The 15,813-nt window shown below is 39.9% G+C and overlaps 1 protein-coding gene across 1 annotated transcript; it reads right to left on the bottom strand.

The window, feature by feature from the left end:
• Positions 1 to 43: 43 nt before the first annotated feature.
• Positions 44 to 8,060, bottom strand: il7r (interleukin 7 receptor). Its single transcript, XM_028463592.1, has 8 exons — positions 7,941 to 8,060; positions 7,209 to 7,323; positions 6,980 to 7,134; positions 5,777 to 5,922; positions 1,002 to 1,158; positions 831 to 930; positions 675 to 747; positions 44 to 489 (listed from the first exon to the last, which is right to left on the bottom strand). The coding sequence occupies exons 1-8, from the start codon at positions 7,999 to 8,001 to the stop codon at positions 184 to 186; spliced, it is 1,113 nt and encodes a 370-aa protein (XP_028319393.1). The 5' UTR covers positions 8,002 to 8,060; the 3' UTR covers positions 44 to 183.
• Between the last annotated feature and the right edge of the window lie 7,753 nt (positions 8,061 to 15,813).

The raw sequence follows: 15,813 nt of genomic DNA, 5'->3' as shown, positions 1-15,813 counted from the left end.
TCTTAATCTGAAGAGTCCTTGGGACTAAAGTGAAAGTGAAAGCAAGATTATATAAATCAGACTTTATTTTTCATGTCATCATCATGTTTTTCTACTTAAAAGTCCTTGAAATGTCCACGACTCATCATGTGTATTGGATGTTAGAGGTGAAGATGGTGAAGAAGAAGCATCAGTTGTTCCAGTTCAGAGGTCCACACGCCCTGGAACATGAATAAACGTGGGAGGGCATTCCCGAGACTCCTCCCCTTTGGTCTGGCAGAAGCTGGACATGGTGACGTAGGCCTCCGTCTGCTCTGTGCGGCACTCTGTGAGGCATGCGGTGCTGTGGGAGGGGGAGGGGCTTGTGCAGAGCAGGCTGTAGAACTGCTGCTCACAGAAGCTACAGGAGGGTGAAGGAAGTTCCACAGGTGGAGGCTCCTCCTGCTGCTTCTCCACAGCTGTGACCCGTAACGTGCTGAAGTCCTCAGGCCATGCCTTCAGCAGCAGCGCCTAGAACACACACATATTATACACACATGCATTATATACACACACATACTGTATTATACACACACACACACATTATGCACACACACAATTCACACATTAAACATGCGCATTATACACACTATACACCCACCCACTCTCTCAGGTCACATGGTTCCAATTGTTCACATGGTCCTGACTGCACTCACCTTGTTGACGTGGCAGATGTGAAGCAGAGCTTTCTTGGGATGAGGGACGCTGGGCCACAGGCAGAGCAACAACCTGCAGAGACAGTGTCAGTGCATGTGTGCGACTGTACGAGTGTGTGTGTGTGTGTGTAGGTCAGAGATGATGGGGAGGCTCACCTCCTACCACACAGGCCCAAAAAAACCACCATCAGCATGGAAACCACACCCACCAACAGCCACAGCCACAGCCACCGTCTGTCCACCACCCCCGCATTACCTGATCATTACACACACACACGCACACATGCTGCAAACACCTCTACACCTGTGTGTGTGTGTGTGTGTTACCTGCTGGCACGCTGAGCTTGACCTTTGAACTCCACTCACTCCAGCTGCCTTGCAGGAAACCTGTGGGAGCCGCTCTGACTCTCAGCTCGTAGTCGCAGCCTCTCCTCAGACGACTCACAGGGATCTGCAGGAAACTGGTGGACGGCACGTCTACAGTCTGTGTCACGAACAAACCAGTTCATTATGGGTTCACAATGAGCCCAATGGTAGGGGGAGGGGCTAAAGGGCAGCACGTAGGTCACTAATTTTGACGTTCTGGATCAATGTTAGGGATAGACTGATATGGATCATTTAGGGCAAATGCCGATATCAATTTTTTTTCCATCAGCCTTAGCTGATGACCACGGAAACACGTTTCATGCCAATATCTTGAGGATTTTCTGAGACCCTACATTGTGCTGCTGACAAAACTTCCTGTTAACTTCACAAAGCTCTCAAGTCTCACACATTGGGGGTGAGACACATACATTTCAACCAGCTCCTGATCAATGTGTGTGTGTGTGTGTGTTTGTGTGTGTTATCTCTCTCTGCGCTGAGCAAAGGGAGGAGAAGCAGAGTTACACACAGTTTTTGTCACACAGCTGCAGTCAGAGCAGAGAATACAATAAGGTTAAAAACTAAACCAGAATTCAGAAAACTAAACAAAAAACAACAAAAATGAACAAAATGACAACAGTAATACACAAAATTACTCAGAAAAATATTTAAAAAATCACAGAAAATGACAACAAAAGTACACAAAAAGACAAAAACACAAAAAATGACTCAGCAAACCCACAGTACTAACAAACAAGCAAAACGACAATAGAAACACAAAAATTACTACAAAAAAAAACGCACACACACAAAATGGCAGCACAAATACACAATGTGACGGCAAAAACAAATTTTCCAGGAAAAATACACAAAAGGACTACAGAAATGCATACAATGCCTCACAACGAGTATAACATCAAACATACACAGAATGACAGAAAAACACACAAAATTGCTATAAAAGTGTTTTGTTCTTTCCTGTATTAATGCTCAGGTTGGTCATTATTATAAATGCTGACATGAACGTTGATCATGTGGCCCTCCGATCAAACAAACACATGTTTGTGGCCCCGCTGGGATAAAAGTTGCCTACCTCTGGTCTAAAGCATCAAAGTCATGAAGTAATTATGTTTTTTTACCTGCTTTCTGTGAAGTGTCTTGCGCTAACACTAAATGCTAAATAAATATTTTATTTGTACAAATTCTGTCTTTTATCAGATTTTACCCTAACCGCCGCTGGAACCAAAGTCTCACTCTGAAATGAGTTCAAAACTTGAGAGCCCTGATCTTCAAAACAAAGAGCCCTATTTACAAAAGAGTTAAAAACTAATGGAAGACAAGAACAGACGCTTTTATTTTGAAAGGGGAATGTTTGACTTGAAAATGTGATAAGGGAAATCATTTCAAAACTAAAATCAATAAAAGTTCAGGCCCTGATGGTTTTCTGAATTAATTTTACAAAACTTTTAAAGATGTACTTCCCCCTGTGATTAAGGCTTATACATTAAAACGTGGAACCATGACCTGTAGCTAACACCATGCAACAATTGTAGTAACACACAAAGAATGTCCATCATATTGACCCACTTCAGTACTGATGAATGGCAACTTTCATATAGAAAGAGAATAAACTAGATTAGGACTCATACCAAACTGGGTTTATTAACAGAAGGTACTATAGTGGTAATATTCATAGAGTTCTGAATCTAAAGACTTCTTCACAAGACAATAAACTGAAGGAATTCGTATTTGGCCATTATTGTAACAAAACCATTTGTGTGCGCGTAACATAATTCTTGTGTTTGTACCTTGGTCTGTGTGTGTTTCAATTCGTGTGTGTAGAATTGTGACTTGTAAAACAAGTTGTTTGGGAGTAATACATTCTGTGGCTGTACTGACATCCGTATGCGTGTCATCGAACCAGGACACACTATTTGCTGTCTCTGTACAGGTGAATTTTATAACACATTTAGCAAATCTATAACTTTTTAAAACATGTAACTCGTGCAATACCAATAGAAACCACCAGTTGTCGCTGGAACCAAGTGACAGACCCTCCTTTTTGGCGGTAGTTTCTTCTTCTTCCTCTTCTGCGTTTATGGCAAACAACGTGTCTTATTAATAAGTTATAAATTATATAACATATACAGTATAATGTAAAATACATATTTCTAAAAAGTGTTGTATGAATCTGGTCTCCCATTGGAGGGTCTGTCACTCGGAGACAAACAGAGAACTTCTTTGACAAATCATAATTCTACACACAGATCAAAGTACAGACTGACAAACTGTATTATGCACATAAACGGTTTTACACATTGTAATTCTACACACAAGGATTGAAACACACACACATGGATCAAGGTATGGACACCCATTGTATTACGCACAGACAAATAGTTTTGTGACAATAATGGCCCCATAGCAATGACCTTATCATTAGACACAGAAGGCATTAGACCAACTATTCTGGACATTCCTAATTCAAACATTAAAAAGGTTCAAATTCAGCCCTAATTTCTTAAAATGGATCCAAACATTATAATCAAACCCACAGATTAACATTTGTTTGTGTAGAAAGCCTGATTTTATTAACTTCTTCCATTTCTGCATTCAGAAATGATCAGCGCATCATCATCAATACAGTACCTGTAGCTCCAAAGCGTGATCGAGTGTGACGTGCTGAAGGTTTGAGGAAATATACCCGCAGAGCGTCCTGCTTTAATCCAGAGGAGACACAGATGTTTGCAGTGAAACAGAACCATTGGCTTCCTACATAATACGCAGTATTAAATATAAATTGTTCAAAGCCTGATGGAGCTGATGTGAGCGATTCCGAACTGAAGCTGAGCCTCATTTAAATATGTGTGGAAACAGTTTCAGGTATCCATCCTCACATGAGCATTTCACCAACCTCTGTATACGACAGCTTGCTTCACTTATTATTTACGCTGTAGTGGATCAAACTGTGGCTTTACGTTGGACATGGTATGAAAATAGTTGGACGTCACTGTGACGACGTGGACAGAAGTCTGCGTCTGTCAGAGTTTCATTTATCGAGCAGCAGCAGCCGAGGTGCAACTCGGGTGCGCACAGCTGATCAGCTCACTAAGCAGAAAAAGGAGTGGACGGCATGGATAAAAATATAATAAAATTGAACACATTTTGTGCTGTCTAGAACTGCTGAATGTGAACATATTGAACCCCATGACAATGTAACAGTGTCAGTTTGATTTGGATAGATTCTTTCTGGGAGTCTCTTTTGCAAGATTATGAGTCCGTGTGGCTTAAATTCTAACTGAGTCCAAACTTCTAGTGCAGGGGTCAGCAACCTTTACTCTCAAAGGAGCCATTTTGCCCAATCTCACCAGGATTTAAGTCCTTCTGGAGCCGGAAAAAAAAAAAAACCTTCTCAATGCAAACAATACAGTGTATAAAATTCTATAAAGTTGAAATAATATCAAATAATTTTATGAGTTAATGAATTTAATTTCTTGCAACATATCAAGCAATCTATTTTCTTCCAGAACAGTCTTTTTGTTAGTTTTGTTATCTTACCAGGGATTTCATTACAACTTAAGGTTAGCCACAGGTGCAAGTTATTGCACAATGTGATTTATTTTTAGGTTAACAAATTGTTTTTATCCTAATTTTATTTGACGTTAATGTCATTATTCATCAATACCCTCTGTAAGAAATAATAATTATTTTATTAAGTTTTTGAAAGCTATCTAGAGCCATTGCAAAAGAGTCAAAGAGCCACATGTGGCTCCAGAGCCGCAGGTTGCAGACCCCTGTTCTAGTGCAATATAATGTTTCATCTTTATTTATTTATTTATTTATTCAGTTTATTTCCGACATGGTTGCATTCACAGAAGTTTTGTTATTCTTTTTTTTCTTTTTTTTTTTTTTTGACGAGAGAAGCAGTTTGCTTATCTTATCAGGATGCTGCATTTATTACAGGTTCAGAATCGCCTAAGAGGAAAATAACTTAAGCAGACGGGAGAATGCGCGCAAGGCCAGATTTGAATGGGAACGCCCACATTTCAAGGTCGCTCCACCCAGAGTGCGTAACTGGAATGAAGGCGCGCAGCGACTGACTTAAGTACAGGGGGAGAATAGCACGCAGCCAAAAACAGCGCCACTGCGCAGCTTTTCTGACTTATGTGCATAGGAGAATAAATCCGAATGGGCTCTATTCTCCCATGCGTGTAACATCCTGTGCTCAGATGTATTTATGTTGTCATTTTGCTAGTTTGTTAGTACTGTGGGTTTGAGGAGTAATTTTTTGTGTTTTTCTTGTCTTTTTGTGTACTTTTGTTGTAATTTTGCGTATTTTTGTTGTTGTTTTGTGTTATTTGGAGTAATTTTGTTCATTTATGTCATCGTTTTGTGTGTTTTTGGAGTATTTTCTGTGTTTTTTTTGTCTTTTACTGTATTTTCTTAAATTAAATTTTTTGATTTGTGTATTTTTCTGTCATTTTGTACGTTTACTTTGGGGGCCACATAAAATTAGACCGCGGGCCGCATGTGGCCTCCGAGCCGCCAGTTGCCCATGTGTGGTTTAGACAGTCCTGCTGTTCCTGGGTCATCCTGTTCAGGATCAGAGCTGCCGTCTGTGTTTCAAAGGTTTGGCTCCAGTTGGGTTTCACTTTAAACACGTTTGAACCCATCCTTTCAGGCCATGCTATAGTTGCTATTTGTGTCAGAGGTCAGGGGTCAGAGGTCAGGGGTCGTACCAGGCTATGCTCGGCGCTGCTGCAGTCAAGCTGAAACACTTGGTTGTTCGCGTTCAGGTAATCTTTCAGGTACGGTGTCCTGAAGTGGATCACAGCCTGCGTCTCATCCACCGACACGTTCCATACCACAGGAGGCAGAGGTTTAACTGTGAGAGACAGAGTCAGCATCCAACCACATCCAACCACTTTCTCTCTGCTTCTCTTACACAAACGTAGATGATGTTGTGCTTTGGAAAGTTAAGGTAGTTAATATTTATTTTTTGTGACACGCCATGAGAAAAGCAGGGGGCGTTTTGGGTTAATAATGGTGTCACATACATAGAAATCAAATAATATTTAAAGAAGTTATGGCCGCAGCTACGATAGAAACACACAAGGACAATCATTGGTTAATGCCAAACATTTGAGCAAACATCTAATCAAAAGGAACCAGGGAGTGTTGGAGGAAACATGGAGGAAAAATCTGCTAATTATTTATCCTTATTCTGGTGCTGCCCTAAATATGAACATTTTGGGAGACTGTTTTGTAAAATGTGAAGTATGTTTATTAAAAAAACTGGAGGATGGTGATGTCATAAATATGACAGGCTTATCATAGAGTAAAATAAATGTATTTAATGGAAAGAGTGACTAAAATCAAGACTGCAGACAGAATCATTCAAATAATGACTGTGATAGTCAAACATCCTTATTATGATTTTTGCTGAGGTATTTTGTAAAATGTGTTTTGTGTTGCTTTTGTTTTCTTATATTGAACTTCACCAGTGTTTCCATTGTTGTTGGTAAGGTACTTCTATTTTTCCTCACTACTGTCATATTTGTGAGGGTTTTTATTATTATACATTTTATTTTTCTCCATTTTTACCATAATTTGACTATCACTGACATCATTGCTATAATTGTCCATTTTTATGTAGTAAAACTATTACATAAAAACAAAAACAGCATTTGTTTGTGCCATAATCAGAACAGATGCTTAAGTAGCCATGTGTTTTACTTCCAACGTGGAGTTTATCGGCCAAAGCCAATGACAAAAGTGTTTGTATCGCCAAATAAACTTTTTTGTGACTTTAATTAGCATGTTTTGCAAAAAAAAGAAAATCAAGGTTTCTGTGCTTTTTCTCCGTTTCTCTCATGCCGACTTTTCCTGGTTTTCTCACGGTGCGTCACATTTCTAAGTGATAATTGCGTCCAGACTCTGACCTATAGTCCTGAGGTCCACGATGGAGGACACGCGTCCTGTGCTCAGATGGACACTCAGGTTCAGCTTCAGCAGAGGATTCAGATCTTTGGAACTCAGAGAGTCTCCAAACGTCTGCAGACACTTGGTTCCCTGCCCCGAGCTCCAGTCTGTGAAACTGACAGACACTGTCTGTCAGTGTGTGTGTGTGTGTCTGTCTGTCAGTGTGTGTGTGTGTGTGTGGGTGTGTACCAGACACTCATGGCTCGGATTTCTTCTTCATGGTTACTCTCCTGATGTTGAAGCACTCTGCAGGTCAAATTGGATCCTCTGGTCGAGATGTGAGACGTACAACTGATCTGTGGGTCTAGAACGCACGCACACACACACACACGCACGCACACACACACACACACAAGTAAAGGATTACAAGTACTCACATTACTGTAATTGAGTTGCTTTTATGGGTCTTTTTTAGTATATTTCTAAATCTGTAATTTTACTGTAATTAATTACATTTCTACACCCAATTAACATAATCCACATGTTCTTAGTCGAACCATTTCTGATCAACGCTTGATAATTTTACATTTTTTATTTAATTAATTGGTGTTATTTTAGGAAAAAAAATAATTGTACATTTGGACAAACTTTTTATTCTATACAGATGCCTTTGTGGAAAATAAATTAAGTTCCAATTGTGCAAGATTTGGTCTAAGGGGATAAAAGAAACTAGTAACTTTTACTTTGAGTACTATTTAATTGAGCTACTTTTGACTTGTACTTGAGTATTTTATGTATGACTTACTTGAACTTGAAGACACACGCACACACACGCGCACACACACGCGCGCACACACACACGCACGCACACACACACACACACACACACACACACACACACACACACACACACACACACACACACACACACACACACACACACACACACACACACACACAGCAGTGTATGTGGGGTCTCACCTCGGTCAGCCTGAGTCTCCGTCAGTAGCAGCAGCATCATCATCATCCACACAGAGAACATATCTGAACTGAAACTCTGTCTGCAGGAGGAACAGAAATTATTGTTCACCTCACCCACTTGGTTCCACCCCCTCCATTCTCGATGTGTTAAACAGAAAGAGGAGGTGAATCATTCCTCAGAGACGGTACATCCACACCTTGAGGAAGATGACTTGTAACCGGGGGTCACCAGTTGGACTCCATCGTGGGTCAGGCGCCTCCAACCATCAGCCCACTGTAAACCAGAGGGAAAACGCAGAGACACATTTCACTATGGACAAACTGAGGAGACTTCATCTACTGAACGTGCAGATGAGCAGAGCCAATGTTGAGAATGATCTGCAGAACAATGCATGAAGTTCTACAGACATGGAGAATTGTTGGAGCATCATCAAAATTGAAAAAGCGTTAAACCCTCTGATGGATGAATTAATTAGTTCATATTTATATTCTCAATAAGTCATGAAAATGGTTCCACACAGGTGAACGACATTCTCCAAAACGGTCAACATAAACTAGTTTCTGAAAAATGAATGACTTATTGTTTGAAATACTTTTTATCAAATTATTAGAAGATATTGGTACACATTTTGATGCTCAGTCATTGAGTTACATATATATCAGAGGGGAAAGGAAACATAGCAGATGGTGGCAACCAGGAGAGCGAGGTAGAAACGGAGGTGTTTGTAGAACCTGTGCATGATGCAGCGGCTCCAATCAGAGGTGTGGAAACCTTTCGGTTTCACCACATCAAGAAACCATAAAGGAGAAAAGGTGGCGAATATGCAAACACTGCAAATGCACCATGTGCTACTCTTCTGAAACTACGAGCAACATGAGAAGCCACTTAAAAACCCGGCATCCTGAAAAGTCTGGTCAAAAGCTCAAGAACTCAAGAAATGAATTATTTAAGACTCGGGGACCATAAAAACTATACAAACACAAAAACACATATAAAAAGGTCTAACAATCAAATTTGAAAAGACACTTAAAACAGTGCTTCAGAGCCGAGTTGTGCAATGAGTGACAGTGTTTACCAGTATAAGCACAATGTCATTTCAGGGTAATTTAGCCGACTGATAAACTTATACATTAGATGTCTCAGTACATATACAATTAAGATGCGTCGCAGTTATGGCTGTTTTCTGCTGTTGACGAGGGTTTTAAAAGGTTAGTGGATATTTTAAATGCTCAGATTACTCATAACCTCAAATGTTGACTTTCATTTCTCTAGAAAAACCTAAAGTTAAGCTAAACACAGTACGGCAGTTTACACTACTTTGAATTCCTTGACAGTTTATTATTGAGTTTATTGTTACGAGGCTGTGTGGACTTTAAGAGTGTTCTCTTGAATTTTTGCACTTCACCTAAATAATCTGTATCTGTGAGTAGGCAGTATTCCATCTAAAAGTATGACAATAAATGTTGAACAGACAATTTCCCAATGTTTATCATTCTTGCTATTGTTAGCTTTGCTGCTAGCTGTGTACAATATCACAATAAGTATTGTACGGTGAGGTTACTACCGTGCTTATACCAAACCGTGAGATTTAGATTTTGTTACATCCCTCGTGATGAACTGAGATTTTAATGATGCTCTCAGAGTCTTTGACTTCCAGTTTATTTGTGTGACACCAGTCAACCAGTTATCTGATGGATGCTTCTACTGGAGGTTCTCGTGTTCAGTTTTTTATTTTGTACCGTGTATCATGTAAGTCTCATGCGGTTCATGCCGCAGCACATCCACCTCGTGTTATTCAGCTTGCGACGTCTTCGGTAAAGGACCACTTCCTGTTGATCATTCCAAAGACAGGAAGAGGATGTGGTTGATCACAACAGCTGCCTTTAGCTTCAGAGCTTTCATTACCACAGCAACCACCAGATTCCTCCCACGAGTAATAAAACAGTCAAAGATACGCAGTACCAACACTTCACCGCCAACCGGCAGGAAACTACCGCTGCAGCACAGCGTGGGAATCTGTAAAGTCCTCAGTCACAGAGTCCCTTGTCATCCAAAACAACAATCCTCCCAAAAAAAACAGAAAAGAAGATTTCATGATAAAGTATGAAACCGTTTACGTTATTGTTGATGCGAAAGAAGATGGAAACGAGCTGGATTCATTCTTAGAGACGTTTACTTTCAGTCCAAAGAGTCAAAACAAAAAGAGAAAGAGATTGAGACACATCAATAGTAGACATTTCACATTAAGTTTTAATTTCTGCTGGTGAGCTTTAATACATTCACTTACATTGTCCACGGTTACATGCTGTTTTCTTAATTGGGAATTAAAGTATTGTTTCACGATTACATAAAAACAGTCATTCCAAATTGAGATTTACATGCAAAAAAGGTTCAGTCGGCTTTATTCAATTCCCCTTTAGGTCTGGGGTAGGGGAGGGTTCTGATTGGACAGGGGGCGAAAGTGACGTATTGACATCTATTGGGGCTGAAACAACAAACCTTTTCGGCTGCAATATAGAAGACCACACTAAGTACTATTTTCACTTTTATTTGATTGTAGTTTGGAAGCAGCAGCAATACAATAACACTATTTTACTTTCTTTCGCTGAGAAGAATGAGATAGAGCAGTAGAGAAGGGAGGCAGACAACCGTACTTTGGCCAATCAAAGCCAGCGGTTAATGCAACAGCTGCTCTACTTCCATCAACAGGACGAGTGAAAATCTTACTTAAAGGAGACATATCATGCTTTTAAATCCTTCCTTTTTACATATAAACCATACAGTTGTGGTCTATATAAAGCGGAACTGCAATGCTTGGGTCTGAATTCCTCATTATTATAGCTCCACCCCTTTTCTACCTCTTTTCTGATGTGCTTCTGAGAGCAACTCGTTTTGGTGAGGTCTCTTTAAATGCAAATGTGACACTTCATACCCCGCCCCCTCTCCAGGTTGTAGAGGTGACACTTGGTTCAACTCCACCCTGTTCGGCCATTTTTGTAGTTTGATAGAAGAGATACAGTTATGTAGAGGTGCAGAAAGTTTTTATTCACACGTTATTTACAAAATGTCAACAACAGAAGACTTGTCCATCCAGCCTTACATGTTCGAGCCAGAGTCGGACCCGGCGGAGCGAGATGAAAATGAAGATGAACCTGCAGAACAACGTCTTCATCTGGATGTTAACAAGTGAGCTAACACAAGCGCCGAGCTAACGCAAGCGCCAGCGAACGTCACGAAATGCATTTTAATACAGTTTTTTCGGAGACAAAACGTCAAAATGAAATGACTAATGAAAACTTTAGACTTAAATTAAACCATGTAGGCCATATCATCAAGGATCTAAAACGAGCACACAGCGCTAACATATGAAGATGGTGCAACTGCTAATGCTAACAAAACAATGACAGGGACGTCTTATCATCACACTTTTTAGCGTTATTTACAGCTTACCGAAGTGCTCTGTTCATCGTCTCCAAAGATAGAAGGAATTGAACCCTCAATCAGACAAAGTCTTTCGGCAAATCCTTCTTTATACTGGTGGAGGTTGATGAAGCAGTCATCCTTGAAGTGCTTCGCGCGCACAAAAATGACCTTACCCACAGATGTGGGTACATTTCTTTTTTTTTTTTTTTTTTTTAAAGGATTTTTTTTGGCTCTAGTGGCCTTTATATGACAGTTGCTTGACAGGAAGGGGGTGAGAGGGAGCAGGGAATGACACGCAGGAGGGGGTCCCAGGCTGGGAATCGAACCTGGACCCGCTGCAGGTGAGGAACTACAGCCTCCGTACATGGGGCGGGCGCTCAACCCACTGAGCTACACACCGCCCCATGTGGGTACATTTCCGTAAAAAATAAAACTCAACCAGGCACTTTGAAAAGGTTCTGATGCTGGGAGACGGTGTAATGAAGCGTGTGGGTTACTACATCCAACAACCGAACATTTTGACTTATCCTCTCGTAACTTCTGCATCCTTGAGCTTGGACTACAAAATAAAAGCGAGAAATAAAAATGGCGGATTGTTCGAAGTGTTGGGCCTGGAGTCGATGTCCTAATTTGGCAGTTCCGCTGCAAATACTGTGACGTTTTTGTTCAAAAAACGTTATAGAGAATATAAAAATCGAAACAGATTGAAAAATATGACCAAAACAGAATATAAAGATATCAACGGAGCACCTGAAGAGACTAATTTGATTTTTTTCTGTACTTCTAAGCACTCTAAATATACAACAAAATGCATTTAAGGGCTAAAAAAGTGGATTTAGCATGATATGTCCCCTTTAATAAGTGTAATTAATATGTCTGTAAATGTCATCATGATTATCCTTCCATCCATCCACTCTTCATTATATCCATGTCTTCAAAGGCTTATTAAATAGTCTCAGCTAGTGTCCGGACGGCCATCTTGGATTATGTCATCACCAGCGCTTCTTCACGAAAGCTCGAGCATGCACAAAAGGAATTAACTTGAAGCAGAATAAAGCGTTTACAAGAATAATTAATTAATTAATTTGGAATTAAAATAGGAATACACCACTTAATTCAGATTTAAGTTTAATTCAAAATTAGGTGTTTACAACAGGTAAGAGGGCCTCCTCCCCAATCCTCACAAAAAATAAAATTCAGATTAATATTATTTTTTTTTTTTTTGTCATACAGTACAAAAGGCCCTTTATGTTGCTCTTACTGTTTTTTCCCCCATAACGAGTTATTTTCAAAAATGTGTCAAAATGTGTGTCATCACGCCCCTCCCTCTACCTTTAGTATTGCCCATGCCGCATGCGCAAGAGAGACTTGAGTCAACGCTCGAGATTCAGACCGTGGCTTGCCTACACGTCGGTAAATAGATTAAAATTGGGTTGCCAGAAACAGAGAGAGGTAAAATGAAAAGAAAGTCCAAAAAAGGAGGCAGAAAATGCTAAAAAGGTTTACTGTTCGTGGTTTAACGTTCGAGCAGCCGCAGCAGCAGAACAAGAAGACACTGTGGATACACACCCTTACCAAACCCCCCCTCCGCCACTCACTCACTTCACCAGCCACAATGATAATATTAAGAAAAGAGTCAAATGAAGAGTTAGTAAATAAAAAAAAACTAAGAATAAGGGTCAATTTTGGAAATGGTTCGGCTTCAGAGGTATCACTGTGTGCGAGTGTGTGCGCCCGCTGTATAGATCCAGAAGTCTCCGCGGGTCAATAACATTATAAACAGGACTCAAAACAACTTGTTACCGTCACACTGCATGTTTATTGTAAGCAGGGGAAGCTCAAACACTGCTTCTAGGTCGTTTCAGATGGGACGGGAACAGAAAAGTAGGGGGGGATAGAGAGGTGGATAGGGAGGTTGGGTCCCTACGCAATGATTTTGCTCCCCGGCCCAGAATTTCATAGGACCGGCCCTGGTCTATACTTTCCACAAACCTCCACACCGGTGTCTTGTACTGAGTGCGCATCGTACTGAGATTGTATATCCGTATATATGCGCACAACCAAAAAATTCATTTTATGAACCGAGAAATACAGGGGATGTCTAATCCATCTAGAAAATTCTTTTGGATTTCCAGATTTAGTGGGGCATCTGAATGGTAAAGGGTTTTATAGTACGACAAAAATTTAGTTAATTTCATTTGGATCTCCAGTTTTTTCTCCCTGTTCATTCCTAATTATATTTATGGCTCTTTCTGAATCAAGCTTCTTACTTTGCCAGGCCAATAGTTTACTCTGTTTTTCACCTTGATCGTAAAAGGTTCGCTTCAGTCTTATTAGACTGTCATTAGCTTTTAGTGCAGAAAGCTCTTCATAATCTGCTTGAAGAGCGAGTAGCTTTTGTTTTGTTTGTTTTGAATGATCCAGAATAGACACTTTCTTTAATTCCCTATTTTTGGAGTCTAATTCATTCATTCTATTTTTAAATTTGTTAGTTTTGGAACTAGTGAAACTAATCATTTGCCCTCTAATATATGCTTTATAAGCCTCTCATCTAATAGCTGCCAGTTTGATTTGTGTTTAAAGAAAAGTCGACGTCAATGTGTTCACTTATAAAATTTATGAAATCAGAATTATGCAAACATTTAGGATGCAGCCGCCAATTATAAAATCTGTTTAATTGAAAATCATTGTAAAATAGCAAGGTTGGCGCATGATCTGACAAAACAATACTATCATATACAATCATTTATTATTGTTAACAGAGAGGATGAAATTAAAAAACAGTCTATTCGGGAGTGTGTATTGAATGAATCCTCCATGGGTCACAGAGGTTCAGGTCCTGTATATATTGATGTATTTTCTTTCTGGTTTGTAAATGGTAAGTGTCATATTCAGACAACTGATCAAGCTTTGGATCTAAAGTACAGTTGAAATTGACTGCCATTACTATTTTACCTGGGAGGGTGGCCAACAGCAAAAACAAAACTTCAAAGAAGGACGGGTTATCATAATTGGGGTCATATATTAACCAAATGAATATTTTCTCTTAAAAGTGTTCCCTGCACTACTACAAATCTACCAGCATCAACTTGGAATGGCACAGAGTTGTGAATTAACACCATAACCCCTCTAGAGTGGGAAGACAAACATGAAGCCAGCACTTTTCCTGGCCATCTTCTACGACCTTTCATCAAATCTTTTAATAAATGTGACTCCTGAATAAAAACTATAGATGACTCAAGTTGCTGCTTTAATTAAGACAATTTAAGCATCCACCTCAAGCAAACAAAATATAAAACCTGCCAAAAACAAATCACCTCAGCTGTCATCCTGAACAGGACAGGCCCTCCCCATGGGGTGAAGTTAAATGCACACACTGACCCAATATAACCAAGGGAGCAGTTAAACCAGACTACGCATTCAAAGTAATAAAAACACTGACAAAACAAAACTAACCAGACATATGAGTCTCCCGGCAAACATGTATATTCTACATGAACAAGCATTTATAACATTAAAAAACAATTAACTTGCAGTGTAGGATTCTTCCGTCGCAGCACGGTAAAAACGACTGTGTTGCTCTGTTAGCCATCTTTTTTTTAATTCTTCATCAAGTCAAACAACTTCCTGTTTGTGGGCAAAAACAATACAACTGCACCTTCTTAAGGCAAAATAACATGCATTCTTGCTTTCTTTATAAACAGCCCAATTCATGAAACCAAAATATGAAATACAAAACCAATATATAAACATGAATTATAAACAAGTTGGTCGTATTAAATGGTGCTTACAATTCAATCAACCAAGAGTTAAAGTTACCTTTCAGCATGTTTGAATAGTGAACACAAAACTTACATTGGTGAGGAGTGCAATCAAAATCCCAAAAGAGTCCCACTTAGTTACCCTGTGAGTCCTTCCTGCATTGAAGTGTGTGGACAAACTTCTCGGCCTCTGATGGAGACAAACTCCTTAGTTTGTCCATCAATCGTTGTCACACCAAGCTTGGCAGGGTAAATAATTACGTAGCCAGTGAAGCTCCGTAGAAATGTGCGGGCAAAATATCACCTCCTGTCCACAGTATAATATTTTGCCTTTGGCCCTGGTTGGTCACATTACCCGGATTTTATCTTGGAAATTTATAAGAACTTCACAATGAGAATCCTCGGTGTACGGGGCCTATTGTGTTGTGCCTGGCCGGGTAGCCTATGTGCTCTTTCGATGATGGGTGAAGACAGGAAAGTAGCAGGACCCAGAGCCTCCAACAGACCTTTCTCAAGGAAAGCAATAGCGACATTACTTTCCACTCTTTGGGGCACATTAACCAGTCATAAATTGGACCGTTGGGACTGATTTTCCAAATCATCAAGCTTGTCTGTAAGGACAGCCACTTGTTTAGTTAGCGCATCAGTTTTGCTCTTCTCTGAATTAACAGTGTGTCTGACACTGCTG

The sequence above is a fragment of the Gouania willdenowi genome, chromosome 12 (assembly GCF_900634775.1).
Source record: "Gouania willdenowi chromosome 12, fGouWil2.1, whole genome shotgun sequence".
Taxonomy (NCBI): Eukaryota; Metazoa; Chordata; class Actinopteri; order Blenniiformes; family Gobiesocidae; genus Gouania; species Gouania willdenowi.
Note: the sequence above shows the minus strand (reverse complement) of the source record. Positions and strands in the feature narration are given on the sequence as shown.

Excerpts from the sequence above, each read along its gene's own strand:
- il7r (XM_028463592.1), bottom strand. The coding sequence starts at position 8,001 with ATGTTCTCTGTGTGGATGATGATGATGCTGCTGCTACTGACGGAGACT. Across the intron at positions 7,135-7,208 it reads ATCCGAGCCATGAGTGTCTG|TTTCACAGACTGGAGCTCGG; the intron begins GTACACACCCAC and ends AGTGTCTGTCAG. Across the intron at positions 1,159-5,776 it reads GCAGCGCCGAGCATAGCCTG|ACTGTAGACGTGCCGTCCAC; the intron begins GTACGACCCCTG and ends TTCGTGACACAG.